The 27,874-nt window shown below is 43.0% G+C and overlaps 1 protein-coding gene across 2 annotated transcripts in view; it reads left to right on the plus strand.

Annotated features, from left to right (window-relative positions):
- LOC132391786 (probable E3 ubiquitin-protein ligase HERC3) overlaps positions 1-27,874 on the plus strand; it is a 95,080-nt gene that overhangs the window by 57,094 nt on the left and 10,112 nt on the right. For both annotated transcript variants that reach the window (XM_059965398.1, XM_059965399.1), the window contains 4 exons: positions 553-723; positions 12,665-12,808; positions 19,901-20,067; positions 25,827-25,893. In XM_059965398.1, the coding sequence (XP_059821381.1) occupies positions 553-723; positions 12,665-12,808; positions 19,901-20,067; positions 25,827-25,893 (549 nt within the window). The remainder of the gene's footprint in view (positions 1-552; positions 724-12,664; positions 12,809-19,900; positions 20,068-25,826; positions 25,894-27,874) is intronic.

A 27,874-nucleotide genomic window follows, 5' to 3' on the forward strand; every position in this document is an offset into this window, starting at 1 on the left:
CACTAGGATCTTAAGTTCTTCAATCAAAGCAAAAGGTGATGGAAATGTTCACTTGGACTTGTTATCTTTAGCTCATTTAGGATCTTTATTAAGATCTTGATGAGATGAATGATGAAGAACTGCTTCAGCTGGCAGAGTTAGAGGAATAAAAAATATTAAGGAAGTTGCAGAGATAATAGTGCTAAGCTGGGATTGATATTGTCTTATTATTGTTGACGTGTACTGAGATACAGTAAAAAGTTTTAGTTTGCATGGCATCCAGACAGACTATGCCACGTATTATAACACTGAAGTAGTAAAAGAAAAACAGAATGAGGAATATTGTGTTGCAGCTACTGAGAAAATGCAGAGCAGGTAAAGAAATAAAGTGCAGGGGAAAGAATGAGATAGACTGAGAGATCAATCATTCAGTTTTAGCACATGGAAGCTCCACTTAAGAGTCTTGAGAATCACGGGACAGGAGCTGACCTTGAGTCTGGTATTAAGTGCTTTCAAGCTGTTGTATCTTAGATGGCCCACGACAAAGTATCCTAACTGTGCCTCTTGTTAAAGATTGCAGTGAACAGGACCAGTCTGGAGAATATCTTCATGTTACTCACAATGGGGCCATTTCTGACCAGTAGCCCCTTCCTCATTCTGCATGTTCAGCGGGATAACCTGGTCAGCGATGCACTGAGAGAGCTGAGTATTCATTCAGATGTGGATTTGAAAAAGCCTTTGAAGGTAAGAGGATTACTGCTGTTGGCATAATCAAGGACTTGGATTACTGTGCATTAAATAATTCTTGAAGCAGTCAGAGGTGGCTAGCAAATCATCTGTCAGCTCTTTTCTGTGCTCTTGGTCGTGTTAGTCATCAGCACTTGCACCTCCAATGCAGAAGGTCATTACTGCAAGTCACAAGACGTTACAAGACTACTTGTAGTGACTTGCATTCATTCACAGCTTGTGAATATAGGATGAAAAGTTAGTAAGTTAGGACTGGGTGTAAAGCTCTCTTGTTATAAAGTGGATAGGAAATGGTCTTGCAGTAAAGACCATCTCATGTTTTCCTGTGTGGCTGGCTGATGTTATATCAATATTCCATCCAGCATTGCTGACTCTGTGAATATAGGTTTAGTTGCTCTCTGCACAGAAAGTTGGACGGTGGTGTCAAGTGAGGCTGGACAGTTTTGGGTCTGTATTCCTTGGAGTTCAGAAGAATGAAGGGTGATCTCGTTCAAAGTAAGTTTCTGTATTTATTTTTCATTTCTTATCTGTTAGTGCATAGTTAGAGCAGTGAGAATGGCACCAGGGTCTGTGTTGTGTTCTTTGTGTGAGATGTGGGAATTCTGGGAGACCTCGGCCTCCCAGAGGACCTCGTCTGCAGTAGGTGCACTGAGCTGCGGCCCATCAGAGAACGTGTTAAGGAACTGGAGCTGCAGCTCGATGAGCTTCAGCTCATGTGGTAGATTGAGGAAATGGTAGATAGGAGCTACAGGGAGGTAATCACCTTAGGAGGCAGGTATCTGGGTGACCGCCAGGAGAAGCAAGTGAATTGGGCAGCCAGTGCAGAGTACCCCTGTGGCTGATCCCCTCAATAACAAGTTGAGGGGGAGAATTTACCAGGGGGAGCCACAGTGACTGAGTCTCTGGCACTGTTTGATGCTGTGGCTCGAAAGAGAAGGAAGGTGAAGAGAGCTGCAATACTGATAGGAGATTCCATAGTTAGAGGAATAGAGAAGAGATCCTGTGGACGTGATAGGGACAGTTGGTTGGTATGTTGTCTCCCAAATGCTATGGTCGGGTGTAGTGTGCCAGGTCCATGGTAGTCTAAACGGGGAGGGTGAGCAGCCAGAATATTGGCTAGATATTGGCTCTGATGTGTAACCGATATTGGTACATGTTGGCTCCCATCACGTGGGTGGGAATATTGAGGGTGCATGTTGTATTGAAAGGACAGGCAGGTAGGGGGAGAGGTGGCATGCTTCATTGGTAAAAAGTAAAATCAAATCCTTAGAAGTGACATAGGATCGGAAGGTGTAGAATTACTATGGAAAGTGCTAAGAAACAGCAAGGGTTTATCAACCTTGAACAGTAGCAAAGATGTGGGCCACAAATTACAGTGAAAGATGTAAAATGCTTGTCAAAAGAGCAATGTTATGATAATCATGGGGAATTTCAATGTTTCCTAATTAGGCTGGTGTTGGATCTCGAGGGGGAGCATGTAGAATGCTTAAAGATGGGTTTTTAGAGCTGCTCATGGTTGAGCCCATTATGGGATCAGCTGTTATGGATTTGGTGTTGTGCAATGGATGGGAATTGATTAGAGAGCTTAAGGTAAAGCAACCCTTAGAGGCCAGTGATCATAATATAATAAAACTGACTCTACAGTTTGAGAGGGAGAAGCTAAGGTTAGATGTATCAGTATTACAGTGGAGTAAAGAGGACACTAACAGGGATGAATTTCTGGAATCAATTTGGAAGGCACAAGCTATATGCATCTCAAAGAGGAAGAAGTATTCTAAGGCACGATGACACAATGTGGCTGACAAAGGAAGTTAAAGCTACCATAAAAGCCAAATAAAGGCATATAGTAAAGCAAAAATTAGTGGAAATTAGGAGATTGGGAGGCTTTTAAAAGTCAACAGTGGCCAACTTAAAGTCAAAAAGAGGGGAATGGTGGAATACAAAGTTAAGTTAGCCAATAATATTAAGGGGGTTACCAAAAGTTCCTTCAGATATATAAAGAGTAAAAGAGAGGTGAGAGTAGATATTAGACACTGGAAAATGGTGCTGGAGAAATAGTAATGAGGGATAAGGAAATAGCTGACAATCTGAGTAACTATTTTGTATTAGTCTTCACTGTGGAAGGTACTAGCATATGCTGGAGGTTCGAGAATGTCAGAGGGCAGAAGTGAGCGCAGTTGCAATTACTATGAAGAAGGTGCTTGGGAAGCTGAAAGGTTTGAAGGTATATAGATCACCTGGACCAGATAGGCTACACCCTATGGCTCTGAAAGAGGAGGCTGAAGAAATTGTGGATCATTAGTAATTATTTTTCAAAGATCAGTATAATCTGGAGGACTGGAAAATTACTGATGTCTCTCCATTACTTCGATTGGCATGTTCCTAGAGTGAGGGGTTTAGATGGGGTGGAGTTTGTTAGGTGTGTTCAAGAAGGTTTCTTGACACAATATGTAGATAAGCCTACAAGAGGAGAGGCTGTACTTTATCTGGTATTGGGAAAAGAACCTGCTCAGGTGTCAGATCTCTTAGTGGGTGAGCATTTTGGAGATAGTGATCACAATTCTATCTCCTTTACTATAGCATTGGAGAGGGATAGGAAGAATCAAGTTAGGAAAGCGTTTAATTGGAGTAAGGGGAAATATGAGGCTATCAGGCAAGAACTTGGAAGCATAAATTGGGAACAGATGTTTTCAGGGAAATGTATGGAAGAAATGTGGCAAATGTTCAGGGATATTTGCATAGAGTTCTGCATAGGTACGTTCCAATGAGACAGGGAAAGGATGGTAGGGTACAGGAACTGTGGTGTACAAAGGTTGTTGTAAATCTAGTCAAGAAGAAAAGAAGAGCTTACGAAAGGTTCAGAAAACTCAGTAGTGATAGAAATCTGTGTGATTATAAGGCTAGCAGGAGGGAGCTTAAGAAAGAAATTAGGAGAGCCAGAAGGGGCCATAAGGAGGATTTGGCAGACAGGATTCAGGAAAACCCCAAGGTATCCTGTTGAAGAGCAAGAGGATAAGACATGAGAGAATAGGACCAATCAAGTGTGACAGTGGAAAAGTGTGTATGGAACTGGAGGAGATAGCAGAGGTACTTAATGAGTACAGTATTTTGCTTCAGTATTCACTACAGAAAAGGATCTTGGTGATTGTAAGGATGACTTGCAGCGGACTGAAAAGCTTGAGCATGTAGATATTAAGAAAGAGGATGTCCTGGAGCTTTTGGAAAGTATCAAGTTGGATAAGTCACTGGGACTGGACGAAATGTACCCCAGGCTACTGTGAGAGGCGAGGGAAGAGATTGCTGAGACTCTGACAATGATCTTTGCATCATCAATGGGGATGGGAGAGGTTCCAGAGGATTGGAGGGTTGCAGATGTTGTTCCATTATTCAACAAAAAGAGTAAAGATAACCGAGGAAATTATAGACTAGTGAGTCTTACTTCAGTGGTTGGTAAATTGATGAAGAAGATCCTTGGAGGCAGGACTTATGAATATTTGGAGAGGCATAATATGATTAGGAATAGTCAGCATGGCTTTGTCAAAGGCAGGTCGTGCCTTACGAGCCTGATTGAATTTTTTGAGGATGTGACTGAACACGTGATGAAGGTAGATGTAGTGTATGTATATGGATTTCAGCAAGGCATTTGACAAGGTAACCCTTGCAAGGCTTATTGAGAAAGTAAGGAGGCATGGGATCCAAGGTGTCATTGCTTTGTGGATCCAGAACTGGCTTGCCACAGAAGGCAAAGCGTGGTTGTAAATGGGTCCTATTCTGCATTGAGATCAGTGACCCGTGGTGTGCCTCAGGGATCTACTCTGGGACCCCTACTCTTCGTGATTTTTATAAATGACCTGGATTAGGAAGTGGAGGGATGGGATAGTAAATTTGCTGATGACAAAGGTTGGAGGTGTTGTGGATAGTGTGGAGGGCTGTTACAGTGAGACATTGATAGGATGCAAAACTGGGCTAAGAAGTGGCAGATGGAACTCAACCCAGCTAAGTGTGATGTGGTTCATTTTGGTAGGTCAAATATGATGGCAGAATATAGTATTAATGGTAAGACTCTTGGCAGAGCGGAGGATCAGAGGGATCTTGGGGTCTGCATCCATAGGACACTCAAAGCTGCTATGCAGGTTGACTCTGAGGTTAAGAAAGCATACGGTGCATTGGCCTTCATTAATCGTGGGATTGAGTTTAAGAGCCGAGAGGTAATGTTGCAACTATATAGGACCCTGATCAGACCCCATTTGGAGTACTGTGCTCAGTTCTGGTTGCCTCACTATAGGAGTGATGTGGTACCCATAGAAAGGGTGCAGAGGAGATTTACAAGGATGTTGCCTGGATTGGGAGCATGCCTTATGAGAGTAAGTTGAGTGAACTTGGCCTTTTTCCTTTGGAGGAACAGAGGATGAGAGGTGACCTGATAGAGGTGTTTAAGATGATGAGAGGCATTGATTGTGTGGATAGAGGCTTTTTCCCAGGTCTGAAATGGTAGCACAAGAGGGCACAGCTTTAAGGTGCTTGGAAGTAGGAACAGAGAAGATGTCAGGGGTACGATTTTTATACAGAGAGTGGTGAGTGCATGGGATGGGCTGCTGGCAACTGTGGTGGAAGCAGATACGATAAGATCTTTTAAGAGACTTTTGGATAGGTACATGGAGCTTAGAAAAATAGAGGGCTATGGGTAAGCCTGGTAATTTCTAAGGTAGGGACATGTTCAGCACAACTTTGTGGGCCAAAGGGCCTGTATTGTGCTGCAGGTTTTCTATGTTTCTAGGGGAGAGAGGCAGAAGAAAGGGAAAATATAGACCAGTAAGCCTGTCTTCAGTGGTTGCGAAGATGTTGGAGTCGATTGTTAAGGATGTGATTTTGGGGAACCTGGAGGCAACTGATAAAATAGGTTGTAGTCAGCATGGTTTCCTCAAGGGAAAATCTTACTGGAACAATCTGTTGGAATTCTTTGAAGAAATAACAAGTAGGGTAGACAAAGGAGAATCGGTTGATGTTGTATACTTGGATTTTCAGAAGTCCCTTGACAAGTGCCTGACATGAGGCTGCTTAATAAGTTGATTCCAGCGTGGACTGAGCATTATCTGATTGGCAGGATGCAAAGGGTGCGAATAAAGGGAGCCTTTTCTGGTTGGCTGCTGGTGTTCCACGGGAGTCTGTGTTGGGACCACTATATTTTTTTACATTCTATGTCAATGATTTGGATAACAGAATTGATAGCTTTATGGCCAAGTTTGTTGGTGATACAAAGGTAGGGCAGACAACCTTGTGGAAGCAGAGTGTCTACAGAAGGACTTGCACAGATTAGGAGAATGGGCAAAGAAATAGCAGAAACAGATACAGTGGAATACAGTGATGGGAAATGTATGGTCATGCACTTTGGTAGAAAAAATCTCTGACTGGAGAGAAAATTCAGAAATACAAGGTGCAAAGGGACTAGGGGTCCTTGTGTGGGATCACCTAAAGGTTAATTTGCAGGTTGATTTGGTGGTGAGGAAGGCATATGCGATGTTAGCATTCATTTCGAGAGGAGTAGAATATAAAAGCAAGGATATAATGTTGCAGCTTTAAAAGGAACTTGTGAGGCCTTACTTGCTGTATTGTGAGCAGTTTTGGGCCCCTTGGAGCGGATGTACTGACATTGAAGGAGGTTCACGAGAATGATTCTGGGTTTGAAAGGCTTGTCATGTGAGGAGTGTTTGATGGCTCTGGGCATATACACACTGGAATTCAGAAGAATGATGGGGATCTCATTGAAACCTAGTGAATGTTGAAAAGCCTCGAAAGGGTGTATATGGAAAGGATGTTTCCAATGGTGGGGGAGTCTAAGACCAGAGTACATAGTCTCAGAATAAAGAGATGGCCATTTAGTATGGAGATGAGGAGGAAGTTTTTCTAGCTAGAGCGTGGTGAATCAGTGGAATTTCTTGCCACAGGTAGCTGTGGAAGCCAAGTCATTGGGTATATTTAAGGTCGAGGTTGACAGGTTCTTGACTAGTTAGGGCATTAAGAGTTACAAGAGAAAGCAGGAGATTGGGGCTAGGAGGGAAGTGGATCAGCCATGATGAAATAGCAGATCTGACTCGAAGGGCCAAATGGTCTAATTCTGTTTCTATATGCTATAGTCAAATATATAAGGCCTGAGTGGGGGTTTGAAATATTTTTCCTTGTGGGACAGCTGTGAATGACAGGACACAGTTGAAGAAGAATAACAGTTATTTAAGGCTGAGGTGCATAGAAATTTCTTCTCTCAGTGGGTAGTGAATCCTTGTAATTCTCTGCTCTTGAGAGTGTTTAGAGGCCACATCATCAGAAATATTTGAGGTGAAGTTAAATGTCCTTAAAAGATTACGGAATTGAGTGTAATGGGGAACTGGTGCAAAAGAGGAGTTGGGGCCAGCATAGATAAGTCATGATTATATTGAATTGCCCACACCTGCTATTTTCTCATACTCTTATGCCTCTCAGCCTCCCTGAGAATAAGTTTTCAGTAGAAAGTTGGGGGCAGGGGGGAGGGAAATGGGTAGAACAAAGGGAATATTTCTGACAAAGTGAGACCAAATGTGCTAAAGTAGCGGCTAGGGGTATATTAGGTTTCGTTGTCTCAGCTGCTATTAGCAGGGCCATGGGGCAAGCACAGCTGGTCAGCCTGTTCTAATGGAGAACAAGATCATGAGCCATGCTCACTGATGGATGACAGGCAGAAATGGTCGATTCTGACACAGCAAGTTAATTAAAGTTGGAAAATTCCATTCTGAGCCTTGTAGGTTGCAATGTCTGCTGGGGAAGATGAGAAGCTCTTTCTCAATGTTGTGCTGGGCCTCGCTATAATGATGCAGGAAATCACAGACAGAAAGGCCAGAGTGGGAGTGTTTAAAAATAAACCTAATGTGGTTGCTTCTCAGCCTGGTACAGCAACCACTCTGCCCTACACCTTTAGAACCTGCGGAGAGTGGTAAGCACTGCCTTGTTAATCACAGGCTCGTCACTTCCTTCAGTTCAATCTATCTTCATGATGCTTGAAGGCTAGTAGTATTGTCAAGGATGCCTGCCTCTCTGGCTTCTGCCTCCTAGGAGAAGACAAGGTGAAGAGTCAAGGTTGAGTTCATTGTCATATCAACAAGTGCATGCATGCTCAATGCAGTGAAAAACTTAGTTGCAGCAGCATCACAAGAATGTAGGATCAGAGACAAAGCATGCACAAAATTATACAAGAAAGAAATGACAATTGGAACAAAAAAAAGCTAATTCCATTGTAGTGCCAAGTGGTCATAGTGTTGCTATACTGAGGTGGTGATTTGGGTTCTACAGTGGTTCAGAAACCGAATGTAGTAGCTATTCTTGAACCTGGTGGTGTGGACTTTAGGCTTTTGTACCTCCTGCCACATGGCACCTGCAAGAAGATACCATGACTCAGATAGTGGGGATCTTTGGTCATAGATGTTGCCTTCTTAAGGTAGCGTCTCATGTACGATGGTGTGAGAAATGTGGCCTTGGCGCATTGGATATAGGAGCTTGATAGCCCTGATGACCAGAGTCAAGAATAGCTTCTTCATTATTGCTCTGTCCTCTTCCACATCTCCTTCCTTATGTTCTGCCTCATTCCTGAATCCCTTAGTCCTACCTCTTCCATTATTGTCCCTATAGTATTTCATGTAACCCATTAGTCACATAAGAAGATTATATAATTGGTAATACTGTCTTCAAACAACACCCGAGAAAACTATGGATGTGGAAGAGCCCAGGGGATAACACCAGAAACCAATTGATTATGTGCTTGTAAGGAGAAGGTATAGAAATGCTCTGAAATCATGCAAAACGTATCCAGGTGCAGACTGCTACAGTGATCACGTACCAATAATCAGCGTGATGTACCTGAGACTCAGAAAGCTTAGAAGACCAAGAGTAGAGCCAAAGCTGAATTTGAGATTTTTGAGAAAAACAGTGACATCAAAAATGAATAACAAATAACAGTGAAGAACAAATTCGAGGCTCCACAAAACATCACTGTTATAGAACAGCAATGGGAAGACCTCAGAGACAGCATAACACAAGAGGTGATTCCCAAACAACAGAAAAAAGCTAAAAAGAAATGGATGACTGAAGAAATTCTGAATCTTCTGGAATGAAGAAAATAAGGAAAATGAAGTGGCCTACATATCCACAGATAACAACCAAGTGCAAGGAAGCAAAAGAAAAGTGGCTTAAGGACAAATGTGAGTTAATAGAACAATTGCAAAAGCCTAACAACGGCAAATATATGCACGACAAGGTCAAAGAGGTCACAACTCGGAAAAAAAGTGGAGCAACAACAGGATGTATAAAAGCAAAAGAGGGATCTACAATTATGGAAAAAGGAAAACTAATGCAAAGATAGTCAGAATACATCAAAGACCTATACAACGACAAAGACCGAGAGGACAACTTTGAGATTAGCAACGACAACGAGGGCCCAGCAATACTGAAAGAAGAAGTGGAACATGCTATGAAAAAAATGCGAAAGGGGAAATCATCAATCTCCTTTGGCTCCTCGCACTTCCTCCAAACCAAGGGTGTAGCCATGGGCACCCGCATGGGTCCCAGTTATGCCTGCCTTTTTGTTGGCTTTGTGGAACAGTCTATGTTCCAAGCCTGTATGGGTATCTGTCCCCCTCTTTTCCTTCGCTACGTTGACAACTGCATTGGCGCTGCCTCCTGCACGCATGCTGAGCTCGTTGACTTCATTAACTTTGCCTCCAACTTTCACCCTGCCCTCAAATTTACCTGGTCCATTTGTGACACCTCCCCTTTCTTGATCTTTCTGTCTCCATCTCTGGAGACGGCTTATCTACTGTTATCTACTATAAGCCTACAGACTCTCACAGCTACCTGGACTATTCCTCTTCCCACCCTGTCTCTAGCAAAAATGCTACCCCCTTCTCGCAATTCCTCCGTCTCCGCTGCATCTGCTCTCAGGATGAGGCTTTTCATTCTAGGACGAAGGAGATGTCTTTCTTTTTTAAACAAAGGGGCTTCCGTTCTTCCACCATCAACTCTGCTCTCAAACTCATCTCTCCCATTTCCCGCACATCTGCCCTCACCCCATCTGCCCACCACCCCACTCAGGATAGGGTTTTCCTTGTCCTCACCTACCATCCCAGCAGCCCGTCCGGGTCCAACATATAATTCTGGTTAACTTCCACCACCTCCAACGGGATTCCACTACCAAGCACATCTTTCCCTCCCCCCCTCTTTCTGCTTTCTGCAGGGATCGCTCCCTACGCGACTCCCTTGTCCATTCATCCCCCCCCCCCCATCCCTTCCCACAGATCTCCCTCCTGGCACTTATCCTTGTAAGCGGAACAAGTGCTACACCTGCCCTTACACTTCCTCCCTCACCACCATTCAGGGCCCTAGACAGTCCTTCCAGGTGAGGCGACACTTCACCTGTGAGTCGGCTGGTGTGGTATACTGCGTCCGGTGCTCTCAGGGTGGCCTTTTATATATTGGTGAGACCCGACACAGACTGGGAGACTTGTTTCGCTGAACACCTACGCTCTGTCTGCCAGAGAAAGCAGGATCTCCCAGTGGCCACACATTTTAATTCCACGTCCCATTCCCATTCTGATATGTCTATCTATTGTCAAAATGAATCCAAACTCAGGTTGGAGGAACAACACCTTATATACCGGCTGGGTAGCCTCCAACCTGATGGCATAAACATTGACTTCTCTAATTTCCATTAATGCCCCTCCTCCCCTTCTTACCCCATCCCTGATATATTTAGATTTTTCCCCCTCTTTTTTTTCTGTCTCTGCCCCTCTCACAATCACTCCTTGCCTGTTCTCCATCTCCCTCTGGTGCTCCCCTTCCCCTTTCTTTCTCTCTAGGCCTCCCATCCCATGATCCTTTCCCTTCTCCAGCTCTGAATCCCTTTTGCAAATCACCTTTCCAGCTCTCAGCTTCACCCCACCCCCTCCGGTCTTCTATCATTTCACATTTTCCACCTCCCCCCACTGCTTTCAAATCTCTTAGTATCTTTCTCTTCAGTTAGTCCTGACGAAGGGTCTCGGCCCGAAACGCTTCTCCCTATAGATGTTGCCTGGCCTGCTGTGTTCCACCAACAATTTGTGTGTGTTGCTTGAATTTCCAGCATCTGCAGATTTCCTCGTGTTTATCATCAGGACCAGATAACATTCTGGTTGAACTGTATGAAGCGCTAGCAGATTTTGGTGTAGAGAAATTAACAATCTTATTGAATAGAATATGCAACATTGGCAAAGTACCAGATCTTTTAAAGGCAGTATTCATTGCACTGCCAAAGAAACCAGGTGTAACAGAGTGTGGACAACACAGAACAATTAGTTTAATGAGCTACCTCACAAAAATTCTACTTAGAATTATCATGCTCAGAATAAGAAACAAAATTAAACCAGAGATCAGTGAAGAACAGTGCAGCTTTGTCGAAGGCAAGGGAACATCAAACGCAAATTTTATTCTCAGGAATATTATCGAAAGGTCAATAGAAGTACAACAAGACCTATACTTCTGTTTTATTGACTACACAAAAGCCTTTGACACAGTGAATCAATGCAACAGAGGTGTGGTTCCTCAGAAGAATGCTATGCATATCATATACAGACAGGATAACCAACAAAGAAGTTCTATAGAGAATGAAAACAAAATGTACATTACTTAAAAAGATCAGAAAACAGCAATCAAAGTTCTTCGGACACATCATGTGAAGAGAAACATTAGGATATTTAGTTATAACTGGAAAGCTGGAAGGAAAAAGAAGCAGAGGCAGTCAGAGAATGAGAATGAGAGATGGATTAACATCATGGTTGGAAACGGGAAGCAACAACTACAAGCCGAAGAGTCAGGGACTGTGATGGATGGAGAGACATGATGGCCTACACCGAACGGCAAGGCACCTGAGATGAGTATTTCATACTACCTAGGTTTGCACCACTACAGTTTTACACCATTCCACAGTTTTACATTCATTGCTGTATTTATTGTAATATTTATTTATTGGGTAGTGGTGTGGAGATACATCTCTTCCAAATGAGGTGTAAGGAGCTCCTTCCCTCCACTAGACTTCAGGTTTCCCTTGGGCAAAATGTAGCACCTGCTTAGCCCCCTACCCCCACTGAATCAGGGTCAGATGAAGCCATGGGAGCAGGTGGTGTATATCACAAGTTTGGTTATGTGGCCGCTGTTGCCAGGCAGACAATCTCTGAAGAATATTGATAATGGCTGGGGTGACCCGTCAGGTCAAGACACTGCCCAGAAGAAGGCAATAGCAAACTACTTTTTGCTATGATGAGATGAGAGGCATTGATCGTGTGGATAGTCAGAGGCTTTTTCTCAGGGCTGAAATGGTTGCCACAAGAGGGCACAGGTCTAAGGTGCTTGGGAGTAGGTACAGAGGAGATGTCAGGGGTAAGTTTTTTACTCAGAAAGTGGTGAGTGCATGGGATGGGCTGCTGGCAATGGTGGTGGAGGCAGATACAATAAGGTCTTTTAAGATAGGTACATGGAGCTTTAAAAAAAAAGAGGGCTATGGGTAAGCCTGGTAATTTCTAAGGTATGGACATGTTCGGCACAACTCTGTGGGCCGTGGGACCTGTATTGTGCTGTAGGTTTTTAATATTACTACTCCTGTAGAAAAATTCACCAAGAAAAATCATGGTGAAAAACCATGATCGCCTACGTCATATAACATGGCCCATAGTGTTGATGATGATGGTTTATTAATCTGTGTATACTGTTTAATCTGAGCTTCACATGAGCAAAGAAGTTCATTGCACCCTGGTATATGTAACAGCAAACTAATCTGAAATGTAACTTTTGTCTTCAGATCTTTCAGTAGGGCAGTTAGGATGGGTGGCAGTGGAGAGGAGTGAATGTGCCTAAATCTGACCCTGCTGACTTATTCCCGGTGCAGGTGGTGTTTCTGGGTGAGGAAGCAGTGGATGACGGAGGGGTGACGAAGGAATTCTTCCTGCTGCTCCTCAAGGAGCTGCTGGATCCCAAGTATGGAATGTTTACCTACTACGAGCAGTCCAGACTTCTGTGGTTCTCCGAGAAAGTGAGTGTCTTCTTTGGCCTCTGTCTGAAGCTACGTGAGTCTTTCTTTCAGATTATAATCCTGTGAAGCATCAGGGCAGGTGTTGGCTAATCCATTCTGGCACTCAGTCTCTCAAGCTGATTCTCCCGTTTACTGAACTCATGACTGATTGGTGTTTATTCACCTGCCTTATCTCTGTATCCCTCAACACCCTTTCTAAATAAAATCTACTGTGTATAATTTTTATAACACTAAAGGAAGTCATTTGGCCCATCTTGTGACTGTCAGCTCCTAGTACAACAGGCTGCTGTCCATTTCTCAATACCCCTCAATCTATTCTCACTCAACTGCCTATCTCATTTCTTCTTGAAGGAACTGGTTGATTTTCTTCCACCATTTCATCTATCAGTTAATTACAGGTCATAACCAAACTGCTCTTAAAAAGATTTAAAAAGCTGTACCTTGCTATCTATATTTTTTCTCTCTGGCCTGTGAATCTTTGCTGCTGGGAACAGTCTCCCTTGATTCATGCTAAATAAATCCCTCATGATCCTGTCAACTTGCATCAACTCTGCTCTCAACCTCCTTTTTGGCAGGAAGAACAACTTAATTTCTGAAATCTGAAGTCTCTCCTCCCTAGAAGTATTCTAGAAAGTATTTTCTTCACCCTATCTGAAATCTCAACATCTTTCCTAAGTCAATTTCAACTTTAAATGTTCCATTGTACCCCAATTGCTACAACAGCTCCTCCTTCAAGTCTCCCTACTCTCAACTAACTCCTCAGCGGTACTTTGGAGAAGGTAACCTACAGATTAAATGGAAGCCAATATGACAAATTTAACATTATATTTTTTATCTTTTCTGCCTTGACTTCATTTTTCTTGGAAAAGCTTATCTCTTCAGTGACTGTACTGTTCCCTGTCGTAATGAGGTCCACATTTTGGCGCCTCAGTATTTTGAACAGGTAATTATTGGATTGATTAAAGGCCATGGTTTGGGTTCCCAGAGATGGTCTCTGTAGATTTTCCTTATAGAGCCCCTTTTGTCACCCTGATGTACCTCACATTGAAGGAGGATATTCAGCCCTTTGAATCTTTGCTGGCATTTGGAACATTCCTATAAGCTCTATTTCCCATTTATTCCCCTGAAGTCTGTTCACTCTCTCAGAAGACCATAAAACATAGGAGCAGAATTAGGCCATTCAGCCCATCAAGTCTGCTCTATCATTCTATCATGGCTGATCCTGGATCCCACTCAACCCCAAGCAGCTGCCTTCTCACCATATTCTTTGATGCCCTGACCGATCAAGAAACCTTAAATATACACATGGACTTGGCCTCCAGCGCAGTTTGTGGTAGAGCATTCCACAGATTTACTACTCACTAACTTTCAAAAATTCCTCTTTACCTCTGTTCTAAAGGGTTGCCCCTCAATTTTGAAGCTGAGCCCTCTAGTTCTGGATACCCCCCACCATAGGAAATGTCTTCTCCACATCCACTCTATCCAGTCCTTTCAACATTCGGTAGGTTTCCATGAGATCCCCCTGCATTCTTCTAAATTCAGGCCTAAAGTTGCCAAATGCTCCTCATATGTTATCCCCTTCATTCTTGGAATCATCCTCACTGAGATATGGGGCCCGAAACCGTTGCCAATGCTCGAAGTACAGCCTGACTAATGCCTTATAAAGGCTCTGCATTATCTCTGTTTTTATATTCTATTCTCCTTGAAGTGAGTGTCAACATTACCTTTGCTTTCTTTACCACAGACTCAACCTGTAAACTAACCTTCTGGGAGTCTTGCACAAAGACTCCTAAAGTCACTCTGCACCTCTGATGTTTGAACCTTCTCCCCAATTAGATAATGGTCCACACTATTGTTCCTTTTACCAAAATGCATTATCATACATTTCCCAACACTGTATTCCATCTGCTACTTTTTTGCCCATTCTTCCAATTTGTCTAAGTCCTGCTGCTTCCTCAGCACTGTCTGCTCCTCCATCTATCTTCACATCAATTCCATTAACTAAATCATCGACAAACTAAGTGAAAAGCAGCAGTCCCAATACTGATACATGAAGAACACCACAAGTCAGCAGCGGCCAACCAGAAAAGACCCCTTTTATTCCCACTCGCTGCCTCCTGCCTATAAATCATTCCGCTATCCATTGCAGTATCTTTTCTGTAACACCACAGGATTCTACCTTGTTAAGCAACCTAATGTGTGGCATCTTATCAAACACCTTCTGAAAGTCCAAGTAAATGACATCCACTGCCTCTCCTTTGTCTACCCTGCTTGTTACTTCCTTGAAGAATTCTAACAGGTATGTCAGATTTCCCTTAACACAAACATGCTGACTTTGACTTATATTGTCATTAGTCTCCAAGTACTAGAAACCTTATCCTTGATAATACTCTCCACACTTTCCCAACCACTGAGGTTAGGCTAACCAGCCGATAATTTCCTTTCTTTTGTCTTCCTCCCTTCTGAAAGAGTGGAGTGACATTTGCCATTTTCCAGTCCTCCGGGACCATGCCAGAAACAAGTGATTCTTGAAAGATCACGACCAATGCATCTGTTACCTCTTCAGCAACCTCTCTTAGGACTCTGGGATGAAGGCCAACTGGCCCAGATGACTTATCCATCTTAAGACGTTTGCCTAGCACTTTTTCCCTTTGTAATAGCAATGGCACTCACAACTGCTCCTTGACACTCACAGACCTCTGCACACTTCTAGTGTCTTCATTGTGGAAGACAGATACAAAGTACCCATTAAATTCATCTGCTATTTCTTTGTCCCGTTTTCTACCTCACCAGCATCATTTTCCAGTGGTCCAATATCAACCCTCACCTGCTTTATATTATTGGCTAGTCTGCCCTCCTATGTCATCTTTTCCTTTCTCAGAGCTTTAGTTGCCTTTTGTTGGATTTTAAAAGCTTCCCAATCATCCAACTTTTCACTACTTTTGCTACCTTGTATGCCCTTTCCTTGTCTTTTATGCAGTCCATAACTTCCTTTGTCATCCACAGCTGCCTATTCCTGCCACTTGAGAACTTCTTCCTCTGAGGGCATATCTATCCTGCGCCTTGTGAACTATTCCCAGAAACTTCAGCCATCTCTGCTCTGCCGTCATTCCCACCAGTATCCTCCTCCAATTCACCTGGCCAAACTCCTCTCTCATGCCTTTATTCCAGTGCAATACTGATACATGTGAGTTACGCTTCTCCCTCTCAAATTGCAGTATGAGTTCAATCATATTATGAGCACTGCCTCCTAAGGGATCCTTTAAGATCCCTAATAAGATCTGAGTTATTACACAACACCCAATCTAAGATACTCTTTCCCCAAGTAAGCTCAAGCATAAGCTACTCTAAAAAACCATCTCATAGGCATTCAACATTTTCCCTCTTTTGCGATCTGACACCAACCTGATTTTCACAATCCTCTTGCATATAGAGGTCCTCCATTACAATTGTGCCATTACCCTTATGACATCTCTTTTCCAGCTCCCTTTGCAATCTCAACCCCACATCTTGGCTATTATTTGGAGGCCTATATGTAATTCCCATGATGTTTTTTTTCCACTCTTGCAATCTCTTAACTCCACCCACAAAGATTCAACATTCTCTGACCCTATATCACCTCTTTCTAAAGATGTAATTCCATCTCTTTCCAACAGAGCTACGATACCACCTATGCCTTCCTGCCTGTCCTTCCGATACAAAGTATATCCTTGTATGTTAATCTCCCACTTTGGTCTTCTTTCAGCCATGGCTCAGTGATGCCCATAATATCATACCGACCAATCTGTAATAGTGCCACGAGTTCATCCACCTTATTCCAAATGCTACGTGCATTTAAATGCAACACCTTCAGTCCTGCATTCTTCGCCCTTTTGAATTTTGCCTCTGAGTCACGACTTAACTCTTTGCTCTGTCTGCATTTGTACCCAGTGATTGGCTTGTCTACATTCATGTCACACCTATCACCTACTTGTCTACTTACTGGCTCATCCTCAGCACTATTCATCCTGGTTCCCACCCTCTGCCACGTGCTAGTAAATCTGCCCACAAAAATATTGGTCCCCATCGGATTCAAGTGCAACCCGTTCCTTTTGTACGGGTCCCTCCTGTCCCAGAAGAGGTCCCAGTTCCAGAAATCTGAATCCCTGCTACTTGTTCCAATTCTTCAGCCGCACACTTATCTGCCATCTCATTCAGTCGTGTGGCACAGGCAGCAATCCTGAGATTACTACCCTTGGGATCCTGCTTCTCAGCTTCTTTCCTAACTCCCTGTATTCCTTTTTCAGGACCTCCTCCCTTTTCTTTCCATGTCGTTGGTACCAATATGTACGGTGTCCCCCCTTTTCAGGATATTGTTGGCTGCATCCAGAAACATCTTAGACCCTGGATCCCAGGAGGCAAAATGCTATCTGCATTTCCTTTTTGCGTCCACAGAATTGCATATCTGTCCCGCTGTCTATGGAGTCCCCTATTACTACTGCCATCCTCTTCAATTCCCTACCCTTCTGAGCCACAGGGCCAGACTCAGTGCCAGAGGCACAGCCACTGTTGCTTCTCCCATGTAGGTCGTCACCCCCAACAGTACTCAAAATGGGGTACTTATTGTTGAGGGGGATGTCCAGAGGGGTGCCCTCCACTATCTGCCCGTTCTTACTTTTCATCTGCACTAGAGGCAATGTACAATGACCAATTAACCGATCAATCTGTCCTCCTTTGGGATGTGGGAGGAAAGCAGACCACCTGGATGAAACCCACACAGTCGCAGCGAGAGCATGCAGACTCCACAAAGGCCGTGCCTAAAGTCAAGTTTGAACATGGGTTGCTGGAACTGTGCATCAGCAGAACTATCTGCTGTGAACTATCTTCTCCATTCAAAAGAAATTTAAAGAAGGTTAATTTTTTAATGATACATATGACCTCTGTCCTAGCATCAATCTACATAGTACCTCTATTTAACCTTTTTTTTAAATATGGAAACTAGAACTGGCCACAGCATCCAATAATTTGAAAGGAAGTCTTGTGAAGCTGAGATGGCTGAAATGTTAAATTGCTTGTGCATTGATTTTTAATGGTCAGGTAAAGAAAGATGTGGGCTGTTTGGTGAAGTCAGTTACCATGGAACAAAGCATGGATTGAACTGTGTCATTGATGTGTCATCTGCCCAGATATAGAGCAGGAATATTGAAGGACTTGCAGTACAAGGAAACAAAATCAAAATGCAGATGCCAGAATCTGAAACAAAAACATAAGTTGTCAGCTAGCCAAGTGGCATCTATTGAAAGAGAAACCAGTTCTGATAAAGGATCTTGGACCCAAAACATTCACTGGTTTCTCTTTCTGTTGATGCTGCTTGGCTGGCTGAGTTCTTCCAGCCTTTCTGTTATTATTGATATCAATTTCACTTCCTTTTCTGCCTTGGTGACTGAATTAAACTGTAGGTCTAGTCTTCTGATGTGGCTGGGTGGTAGAATGGGGGGGTTACTAGGTAGCAGAGTGAGGAACATCTAAGGTAGGTAGGTGATGGCAGGATCAGGCCCTAGCTTTCAGTGTACAAAAGGAAGTACACCATGGCAACTGAGTATGAAGACCCAACATTAAATGTTAAATGCCCATAAAATTATTGGGTTACTATAAAAATGTACGTGGTTCACTATGGTCTTTGGACAAGGTAATCCACTGTCCCAACCTCTCTGGTTTGTATGTGACTCAATCGACACCGTTGAAGTTATTCTTACCTGCTCTCCTAAAAGCCTCGGCAAACCACTTGATTCGAGCTGGCTTCCTTGTAAATGAATGAACAACTGACCTGGGAGCACTGACAGTGCTTAACCGTAAGGCCATAACATCCCTTCAACACCATTCGATTAGATTGCTCTTGGACTGTTGTCAAAGCTGCATTATGTTTATTCATATTTTATGTGAAACTGAATGCCTCCAGCAAGTGTAGTCCAGCTCTGGACCTGCAGAGCCGTTTCAGGACCCTTTAAAGTTTAACCACATGGGTAACTTGATTGGGTAAGATCAACAGATCTTTTTCCCCCAAAGGAATCAGTTGATTAATTTTGACATGGTCATTATTGGTAATACTAGCTCACATATACTGTTATCAGTGTATATACCTGGGATATAAACAACATGAAAGTGAACCTTTTGCAGCAGCATCACACATGTTATAAGCATGACAAATATAAATTAAACTTAAACTAACATAAAATTATACATAATTTATGTGACAAAAATACATAAAGAAAATAACCACGTTAGTGCAAGTTGAGGGAGCTATAGTCCGAGGTAGAAATAGGTCAGTTTAAGAACCTGCTAGCAGTGGGGAAGAAGTTGTTGTTGAACCTTAAGGTGTGGGTCATCATGCTGCTGTACCTCATGCATGATGGCGGCAATGATAGCTCGGATGTTAGGGAATCTTAGTGGCTGATGTTGTTTTCCTAAGACATAGCCTCTTGTAGAAGTCCTCAATGGAGGGGAGAGTTTTACCCATAATGCAACTGGCTGAGTCTGCCATTTTCTGTAAGCTCATTGTAGTTTTGTATTCCAGATTTATTCAGTTACTTCATCTTAAATTCCTCATGTGCCCTAGTGAATATTCACATCTCTGGCTGCTAGTCTTGTAACTCTACTGCTATTGAACCTTGGAACTTTTTCTTTACTGCCCAGGATCACAAGACGTTGCAGAGTTATGAACGCAGCTCAGTCCATAATTAAGACTAATCTCTCCTCCATGGACTCTCATTCTCCCCCCCCCCCCACCTCCCCACTTCTGTTAGGCAGAAGATACCAAAGCTTGAAAACAAGTCCCACGAGAAATAAGGACAGATTTTATTCTGCTGGTTTTTAGTCTGTTGAACAAGTCTCTTATACAAGAAAGATGAATTCTTAATCTCGCTATCTGCCTTGTCATTCCCCTTGCACTTTAACAGTAAGACTATAATCTGCATTCTGTTATCACACTCCTTTTGTTCTGCCTCACTGCACTCGTTTGTCTGGAATGCATGCAAAACAACTGCTTTTCACTGTATCTTATTGCAAGTGACAACATAAACCATTTAACAATTTCTCTCCTTTCCTACACTGCAGACGTTTGTGGAGTTGAACTGGTTCCACCTGATTGGGATCCTATGTGGCCTGGCCATTTATAATTTCACGGTAGTAGACCTTCACTTTCCACTTGTGCTGTATAAAAAATTGCTGAATGTGCCACCTTCCCTGGAGGACCTGAAAGAGCTGTCCCCCACAGAGGCCAGGTGAGTCCAGTGCTTAAGACTTGCATTCCTAGTGCATGATGTTGCCTGGGACAGAATGTTTGCTTTGGGCACAGTTTCAGCCTTCAGCAGAAAGTTTCACTTTTTCTTTTGCCCAAATGTAAAATCCAACTTGAGACAGTGGAATTGAGCATTGTGTTAAAAAGATTTAATCGAATCAAATGTGGCTTCAGTATGTTTTGATGTATTTGACAATATTAACTTGTTGCAGTTTGAGGAAACCACAGGAAAGTTTTTGTTTCATCATTGATTCAAATGATCTTGGTACATTATAACGAAGCATTTTCAGGTAACATATTGATGCACAGCAATCAGACTCGGGACATCTCCAGGCAGTGAATGGGTGCCGTTTATGCAGTTGGTTTTGTCCTCAGTCAGAAAATTTATAAAAAATCACTTGATAGTGTAACTCTGCCAACAGCATATTGTAATGATCGGCATGAAAAGCACACAAAACTGATAATGATAAGAAAGAGCAATTACTAAAAGTGGAGAGAGAGAGAGGAAACAAGTTATGATGGTCATAGGAAAGAACATATGTATCTATGTTGGACTACTCCATTTAATAAAATTATGGGATCCCATTTGTACAGTACATAATGGAGCCCATAAGTCAGACTCTTGTAACCTGGGATGAGCTGTATATACAGTAATAAATGAAACATCTAAAAACTGATTTATTTATTCCTTTGTTAACAAGTGATCTGTTTGCGAAGAGGAGCTGAGGCATGGGGTAGATAATTCGTGAACTTACTGAGTGGCAGGGCAGGCTTGAGGGGCCACGTGGCCCACTCCTGCTCCAGTGTTCTTGCATTCTCCTGTAAATGAACAAAGTTTTAACAGAAACTCAGCAAAGGGCATTTCTGAGGAGGTGGGGGCAAAGGTTAGAGAGATGCAGGACAGCCTTTTAGCATCACACACAAAATGCTGGTGGAATGCAGCAGATCAGGCAGCATCTATAGGAAGAAGCACTGTCGACGTTTCTGGTCAAGGCCCTTCGTCAGGACTAACTGAAAGGAAAGATAGTAAGAGATTTGAAAGTAGTGGGGGAAAGGGAAAATGCGAAATGATAGGAGAAGACCGGAGGGGGTGGGGTGAAGCTGAGAGCCAGAAAGGTGATTGGCAAAAAGGATACAGAGCTAGAGAAGGGAAAGGATCATGGGACGGGAGGCCTTGGGAGAAAGGAAGGGGGAGGGGAGCACCAGAGGGAGATGGAGAACAGGCAGAGTGATGGGCAGAAAGAGGGAAAAAAAAGGAGGAAAAAAGCTAAATATATCAGGGACGGGGTAAGAAGGGGAGGAGGGGCATTAACGGAAGTTAGAGAAGTCAATGTTCATGCCATCAGGTTGGAGGCTACCCAGCAGGTATATAAGGTGTTCTTCCTCCAACCTGAGTGCAACTTCATCTTGACAGTAGAGGAGGCCATGGATAGACATATCAGAATGGGAATGGGAATTTCTTTCTCCCTAGGCCTCCTGTCCCATGATCCTTTCCCTTCTCTAGCTCTGTATCCCTCTTGCCAATCACCTTTCTGGCTCTCAGCTTCACCCCACCCCCACCCCCCCCCTCCGGTCTTCTCCTATCATTTCGCATTTTCCCCTCCCCCTCCTACTTTCAAATCTCTTACTATCTTTCCTTTCAGTTAGTCCTGACGAAGGGTCTCAGCCTGAAACATCGACAGCGCTTCTCCCTATAGATGCTGTCTGACCTGCTGCGTTCCACCAGCATTTTGTGTGTGTTGTTTGAATTTCCAGCACCTGCAGATTTCCTCGTGTCAGCCTTTTAGCATGATTTTTTTTGAAAGTTTGGGAACTCCGGGGTGGAAGTTTCCTAAGTACATGGGATTCAGTTTGTAAATAAACAATGATGAATGTCAGATCTAATCAGCATATAATGCTTTAAAAATTCTGGGAGACTTCCCAGCCTTCCAGAAAGCCACATCTGCACCAGGTGCGCCAAGCTGTCACTCCACAGAGAATGTGTTAAGGAACTGGAGCTGCATCTCAGTGACCTTTGGTTCAAACGGGAAACTGAGAAGGTGATACTGGAAGATAATCAGCCCTTAGCTGCAGGAGACAGGTAACGGGAAAAGAAATGGGCAGCGGCGTTGAGTACCCCTGTGGTCATTCCCCTTGATAGTAAGTATACTATGTTGGATACTGTTGGGAGGGACAACCTACCAGGGGAATTTTAGCGACTTGGGTCTCTGGCGCTGAAGCTCAGAAGGGAAGGAGGGAGAATAGGACTGCAATAGTGCCAGGGAATTCTGTAGTTAGAGGAGTTGACACTAGATTGTGTGGACAAGATAGGGATCCCGGATGGTGTGTTGTCTCCCAGGTGTCAGGGTCAGGCATGAATCTGGTTGGGTCCACAACATTCTAAAGTGGATGGATGAGCTGCCAGAAGTCATGGTACATATTGACATCAATGACGTAGGTGGGAAATGGGAGGAGGTCCTGAAGAGAGAATTTAGGGAGCTAGGTAGAAAGCTGAAAAGAGGATCTCCAGGCTGGAAATCTCTGGATTGCTGCCTGTGAGTGTAAGAATAGGCTGAGGAACTGGTGCAGGGGGCAGGGTTTCAGAATTCTGGATCACCAGGATCTCTCTGGGGAAAGGATGACCTGTACAATAAGGGAAGGGTTACACCTAAACCCGAGGGGTGAAATATTCTTGTATGCAAGTTTACTCAAACTGTTGGGGAGGGCTTAAACTAATCTGGCAGAGGGATGGGAAACTGTGTGATAGGGCTGAAGATGGGGTGGCTGGTGTACAAGCAAAGCTAGTGTGTAGTAAGACTGTCAGGAAGGACAAGCAGATGATAGGGCAAAATTGCAGTCAGTGGGATGAGGTGCATTGTAACAGGGGGACAACATCAAAAAGGGCAATGAATACAGGACTAAAAGCATTACATTGGAATCCATGTAGTATATGGAATAAGGTGGATTTTGTGGTGCAGTTAGAGATTGGCAGGAATGATGTAGCCTTCGCTGAGTCATGGCTGAAAGAAAGTTATAGTTGGGACCTTAACATCTAGGATAGGATGGCATCCGTAGTCTCGCGAGACCATGGATCTGCGCATGGAAAGTCCTCTCCGGGGTGCAGGCCTGGGCAAGGTTGTATGGCAGTTGCCCAAGCAGCAAGTCTCCCCTCTCCACGCCACTGATGTTGTCCAAAGGAAGGGCAAGGGCCGATACACTTCACACCAGTGACGTTGCAGGAGTTGCCAGAGCAAGGTTGAAGACAACATCGGACTGTCTTAGGGATTCCAGCTCCGGATTTGTCCTCAGGGTTTACTCCCGAAGCTTTTCCCATGAGTGGGTATGGCCACAAGGCAGCAGAGGTTTGAAATCAGAGTTTTCCCTTTCTTAGATGAACTGCCTTCCCAAGCTGACAAGCTCCATCTACCCGATGGATTGTATCAAAAGGAAAAGCAGGTAGGCAGAGGTTATGGGGTGACTCTTTTGATGAAAATTAGATTTTCCTTAGAAAGAGGTGACATAGGATCGGAAGATGTGGAGTTAAGAAATTCCAAGGGTAAAAAGAACCTGATGGAAATTATATACAGACCTCTGAACAGTAGCCAGAATGTGGACTACAAATTACAACAGTAGACAGAAAATGTCCAAAGGACACTGTTCTGATAGTTACGGGGTTTTTCAATATGCAGGTAGATTGGGAAAATCTGGTGGTTGATGATTTTGGATCGCAAGAGTAGAATGCCTACGAAATGGCTTTTTAGGGCAGCTTGTGGTTGACCCCACTAAGGGATCAGCTTTTCTGGATCAGGTGTTGTGTACAGAACCAGATTTGTTTAGACAGCTTAAGATAAAGGAATCCTGAGGAGACTGTGATCGCAATATATAGAATTCACCCTGCAGGTTGAGAAAGGTGACGACAAAGTCAAATGTGTCCCTAGTCCAGTGAAGTAAAGGGAATTACAGAGACATGAGGGAATTATAAATGTCACTCCAAGAAGGGAGGAAGCCAGAAGAAAAAGCTTATTGGCCAGTTAGCCTGACCTCAGTGGTTGGGAAGGCTTAACAAGTTAACGTCAATTGTTAAGATGAGATTTTGGGATACTTGGAGGCACATTGTAAAATAGACCCAAGTCAGAACGGTTTCCTTAAAGGAAGATTTTGTTTGACAGATCTGTTGGAATTGCTTGAGGAAATAACAAGCAGAATAGACAAAAGAGAATTGGTGGATGTAGTGAAATTGGATTTTCAGAAGGCCTTTGACAAGGTTCCGCACCAGAGGCTGCTTACCAAGAGAAAAGCCTGTGGTATTACAGGAAAGATTCGAACATGGATAAAACATTAGCTGATTTGCAGGAGGTAGAACGTGGGAATAAAGGGAGCCTTTTCTGATTGGCTGCCAGTGACCAGTGATCTACAGGGGTGGGTGTTGGGACTGCTTCTTTTTACATTGTGGGGGCAGGGAGTGTTGTAGAAGCAGGGAGGCTGCAGAAGGACTTGGATCAGGAGAATGAGCAAAGAAGTGGCAGATGGAATACAGTGTAGCAAAGTGTATGGTCATGCACTTTACTAGAAGGAATAAAAGTGTAGGCTATTTTGTAAGTGGGAAGAAGATTCAAAAATCCAAGGTGCAACGGGACTTGGAAGTCCTCATGCAGGATTCCATTAAGGTTAACTTGCAGTTTGAATTGGTAATGAGGAAGGCAATGTTAGCATTCATTTTGAGAGTAGTGGAATATGAAAACAAGGATGTCATGTTGAGACTTTATAAAGCACTGGTGAGGCTTCGCTTGGAGAGTTGTGAACAGGTTTGGGCCCCCTCCCTAAGAAATGATGTGCTGACGTTCAAAGGAGGTTCACAAAAATGATTCTGGGAATGAAAGGCTTTTCATATGAGGTTTGTTTGATGGCTCTGGGCCTGTACTTGCTGGAACTTAGAAGAATGAGGGGGTCCTCACTGAAGCTTTCAAATGTTGAAAGACTTAATAGAATAGATGTAGAGAGGATATTTCCTATAGTGGGACGGATCTAGGACCAGTAGGCACAACCTCGGAATAGAGGGATGTCCATTTGGAATGGAGATGAGGATGAATTTATTTAGCCAGAGGGCAGTGAATCTGTGAAATTCATGGGTGCCTGTGGAGACCAGGTCATTGGGTAGATTTACGACAGAGGTAGACAGACTCTTGGTAAGTCAGGGCGTGGAAGGTTACAGGAAGAAGGAGAACAGGGGTGAGAGGGAAATGGATCAGCTATGATTAAATGGCTGAGGATTCTCAATGGGCTGAATAGCCTAATTCTGCTCCAATCTGATAGCCTAATAAAGGGAGTCAGCCACTTTGGACTGAGATGAGATGTCTTCACTGCGAGTGTAGTGACTTGCTTCCCAAGGACCTTCGAGGCTGACTTATTAGAATTTTGATGATTAACAGAATTGAGAGAGATGCGCTAGTACAGATAGATTATCTGCTATGAGTTTACTGAGTAGTGGAGAAAACACAAGGGGTAAACACTGTTTTTCTGCTCCCACTTTCTTATTCAGAATTAGTCCACGTCCTCCTTGCTGTCCCAAGAAAACAGTACATAAGGGCTGAAAACTTAGTACCAAAGCATTCTTCTTTAAAGCAGATCACACTAAGTTCTTTCTGCCTCGCATTTGCTTGACCTAAGCACCAAAATCTACTCTAGCAAGGTTTATATGGAGTATGTATTGAATTTCACAGATCTATTCAGATTAGTCTTTTAATCAGATACCTTTTCTTTAAGGAGCTTGCAGGAACTGTTGGATTACCCCGGTGATGATGTTGAGGAAACTTTCTGTCTCACATTTGCGGTAAGAGCTGGGGAAGATGGATCAAATGGTGGGAGTTTAACTGGATGTTGCTTGCTTGCTTTAATTTCCCTTGTCAATATTTCTGAAGTTTAGCTAGCCAGTCAGATTGCATATATATAGAACCATTAAGCCCTGCTGAGTCTTTGTAGAGCAATCAAAACATCCCATTACCAGCTTTTTCAACACAGCTTTGCCATACTTCCTCCCATAGTTTTCTGTCCGATTTCCTCTTCAGTTTATTGAATTTTCTTCCACTACCCTGGCTGTCAGTGAATTCTAGATCATACTATGTGTGAAGTTTTTTTTCTATTATCAGACTGAGCTGTTTTGCCAGCCATCTTACGTCAGTGTCTTCAGGTTCTCAATCCTTCTGCCAGCAGAGACAATTTGTCCTTGAACACTTTATTTCATATATTTTTGGAGGCCTTATCAAATGGCTTTCAACCACCACCCCCTTTCCAATTTATTAGCTCTGCCTGGCATGAATGCCCTCATTGGGCCCATACCAGTAGGAAAATGAAAAGATTCTTCGGTAACTTGTTGGGTGATCCTTGGTCTTCACCCATGCTTAACTCTTTTGTAACTAATGATCAACAGTGTTGAAAGAACATGGTTGAGGATGATGGTGGTGTCAAAATAATGCTCCACTTTTCTTTCCCTGAGTTTTGCCCAAAGCAATACAGATTTGCTCTTTGAACATCTATAAAAAAGTATACAAACCCCATTTCCAGAAAAGTTGGGATATTTTCCAAAATGCAATAAAGACAAAAATCTGTGATATGTTAATTTACGTGAACCTTTATTTAACTGACAAAAGTACAAAGAAAAGATTTTCAATAGTTCTACTGACCAAATTAATTGTATTTTGTAAATATACACAAATTTAGAATTTGATGGCTGCAACACACTCAACAAAAGTTGGGACAGAGACATGTTTACCATTGTGTTACATCACCTTTCCTTTTAATAACACTTTTTAATCGTTTTTGGAACTGAGGATACTAATTGTAGTAGATTTGCAATTGAGTAGGTCAGTAAAACTATTGAAAATCTTTTCTTTGTACTTTTGACAGTTAAATAAAGGTTCACGTGAATTAACATATCACAGATTTTTGTCTTTATTGCATTTTGGAAAATATCCCAACTTTTCTGGAAATGGGGTTTGTATGTGTGTGTGTATGTGTATATATATAGTAACATTTCTCACTTGGTGAATAATTTTAATTCCTATGAGTTCAGTTAAGATCTGGGAGGTTGAAAAGCCAATTGCCCGAACCTAACTGGCTATTAGCTTCAGCATCAAATTGGAGGAGAAACTTTCAAACCTTGCTTTCCTAAGATCAGCCTCCATGATACCCTTCTGGTTTCTGTCAAATATGAGTTGAGATTGTGCAGGCCTAGTTAGCTGATCCCAGAGGTGTTGGTCAGGGTAAAGAGAAAAGACTGAAAAAGGATGGACTTTTAACAAGAAAACTATACATTTGAGAGATAAGCTGTGAGACAGAAAGGGAGGTTGCATTTCAGAGTGTTCCCTAAAATTAAATAGTGTACTTACAGGTGCACTCTGGAGTCAAAGTGAAGGTTAGGACTGATTTAAAGGAAGTTTTACATGCAGTGAGATCAAACTCAAGAATGAATTTTAGGACAGTGGAGGTAAAGTCAGTGGATAATTTAATAAAGAACTGAAGGCTACAATGGTAGAATAAGGATCTTAGAAACTTTTTTATTATTCAGAGACAAAGCCAGCATTTAAAGCAGATTGCAGTTGTTGAGGAGATGGTGGTAACATGTGATCTTGAGGTTCTATTGTCCAAGTGGTGAAGGTTCTTCCATAGGAACAGTGGGGACAGATGTTCAAGATTTTGACCTGGTGATGATGAAAGAATGATGGCATGGTTACTTCCCATTTAGGATGTTACCTGACTTGGAGGAGAACTTGAAGATGGCAAAATTCCAACAATTCTGTTTCTCTTGTATCTCG

Source organism: Hypanus sabinus, chromosome 3 (genome assembly GCF_030144855.1).
Source record: "Hypanus sabinus isolate sHypSab1 chromosome 3, sHypSab1.hap1, whole genome shotgun sequence".
Taxonomy (NCBI): domain Eukaryota; kingdom Metazoa; phylum Chordata; class Chondrichthyes; order Myliobatiformes; family Dasyatidae; genus Hypanus; species Hypanus sabinus.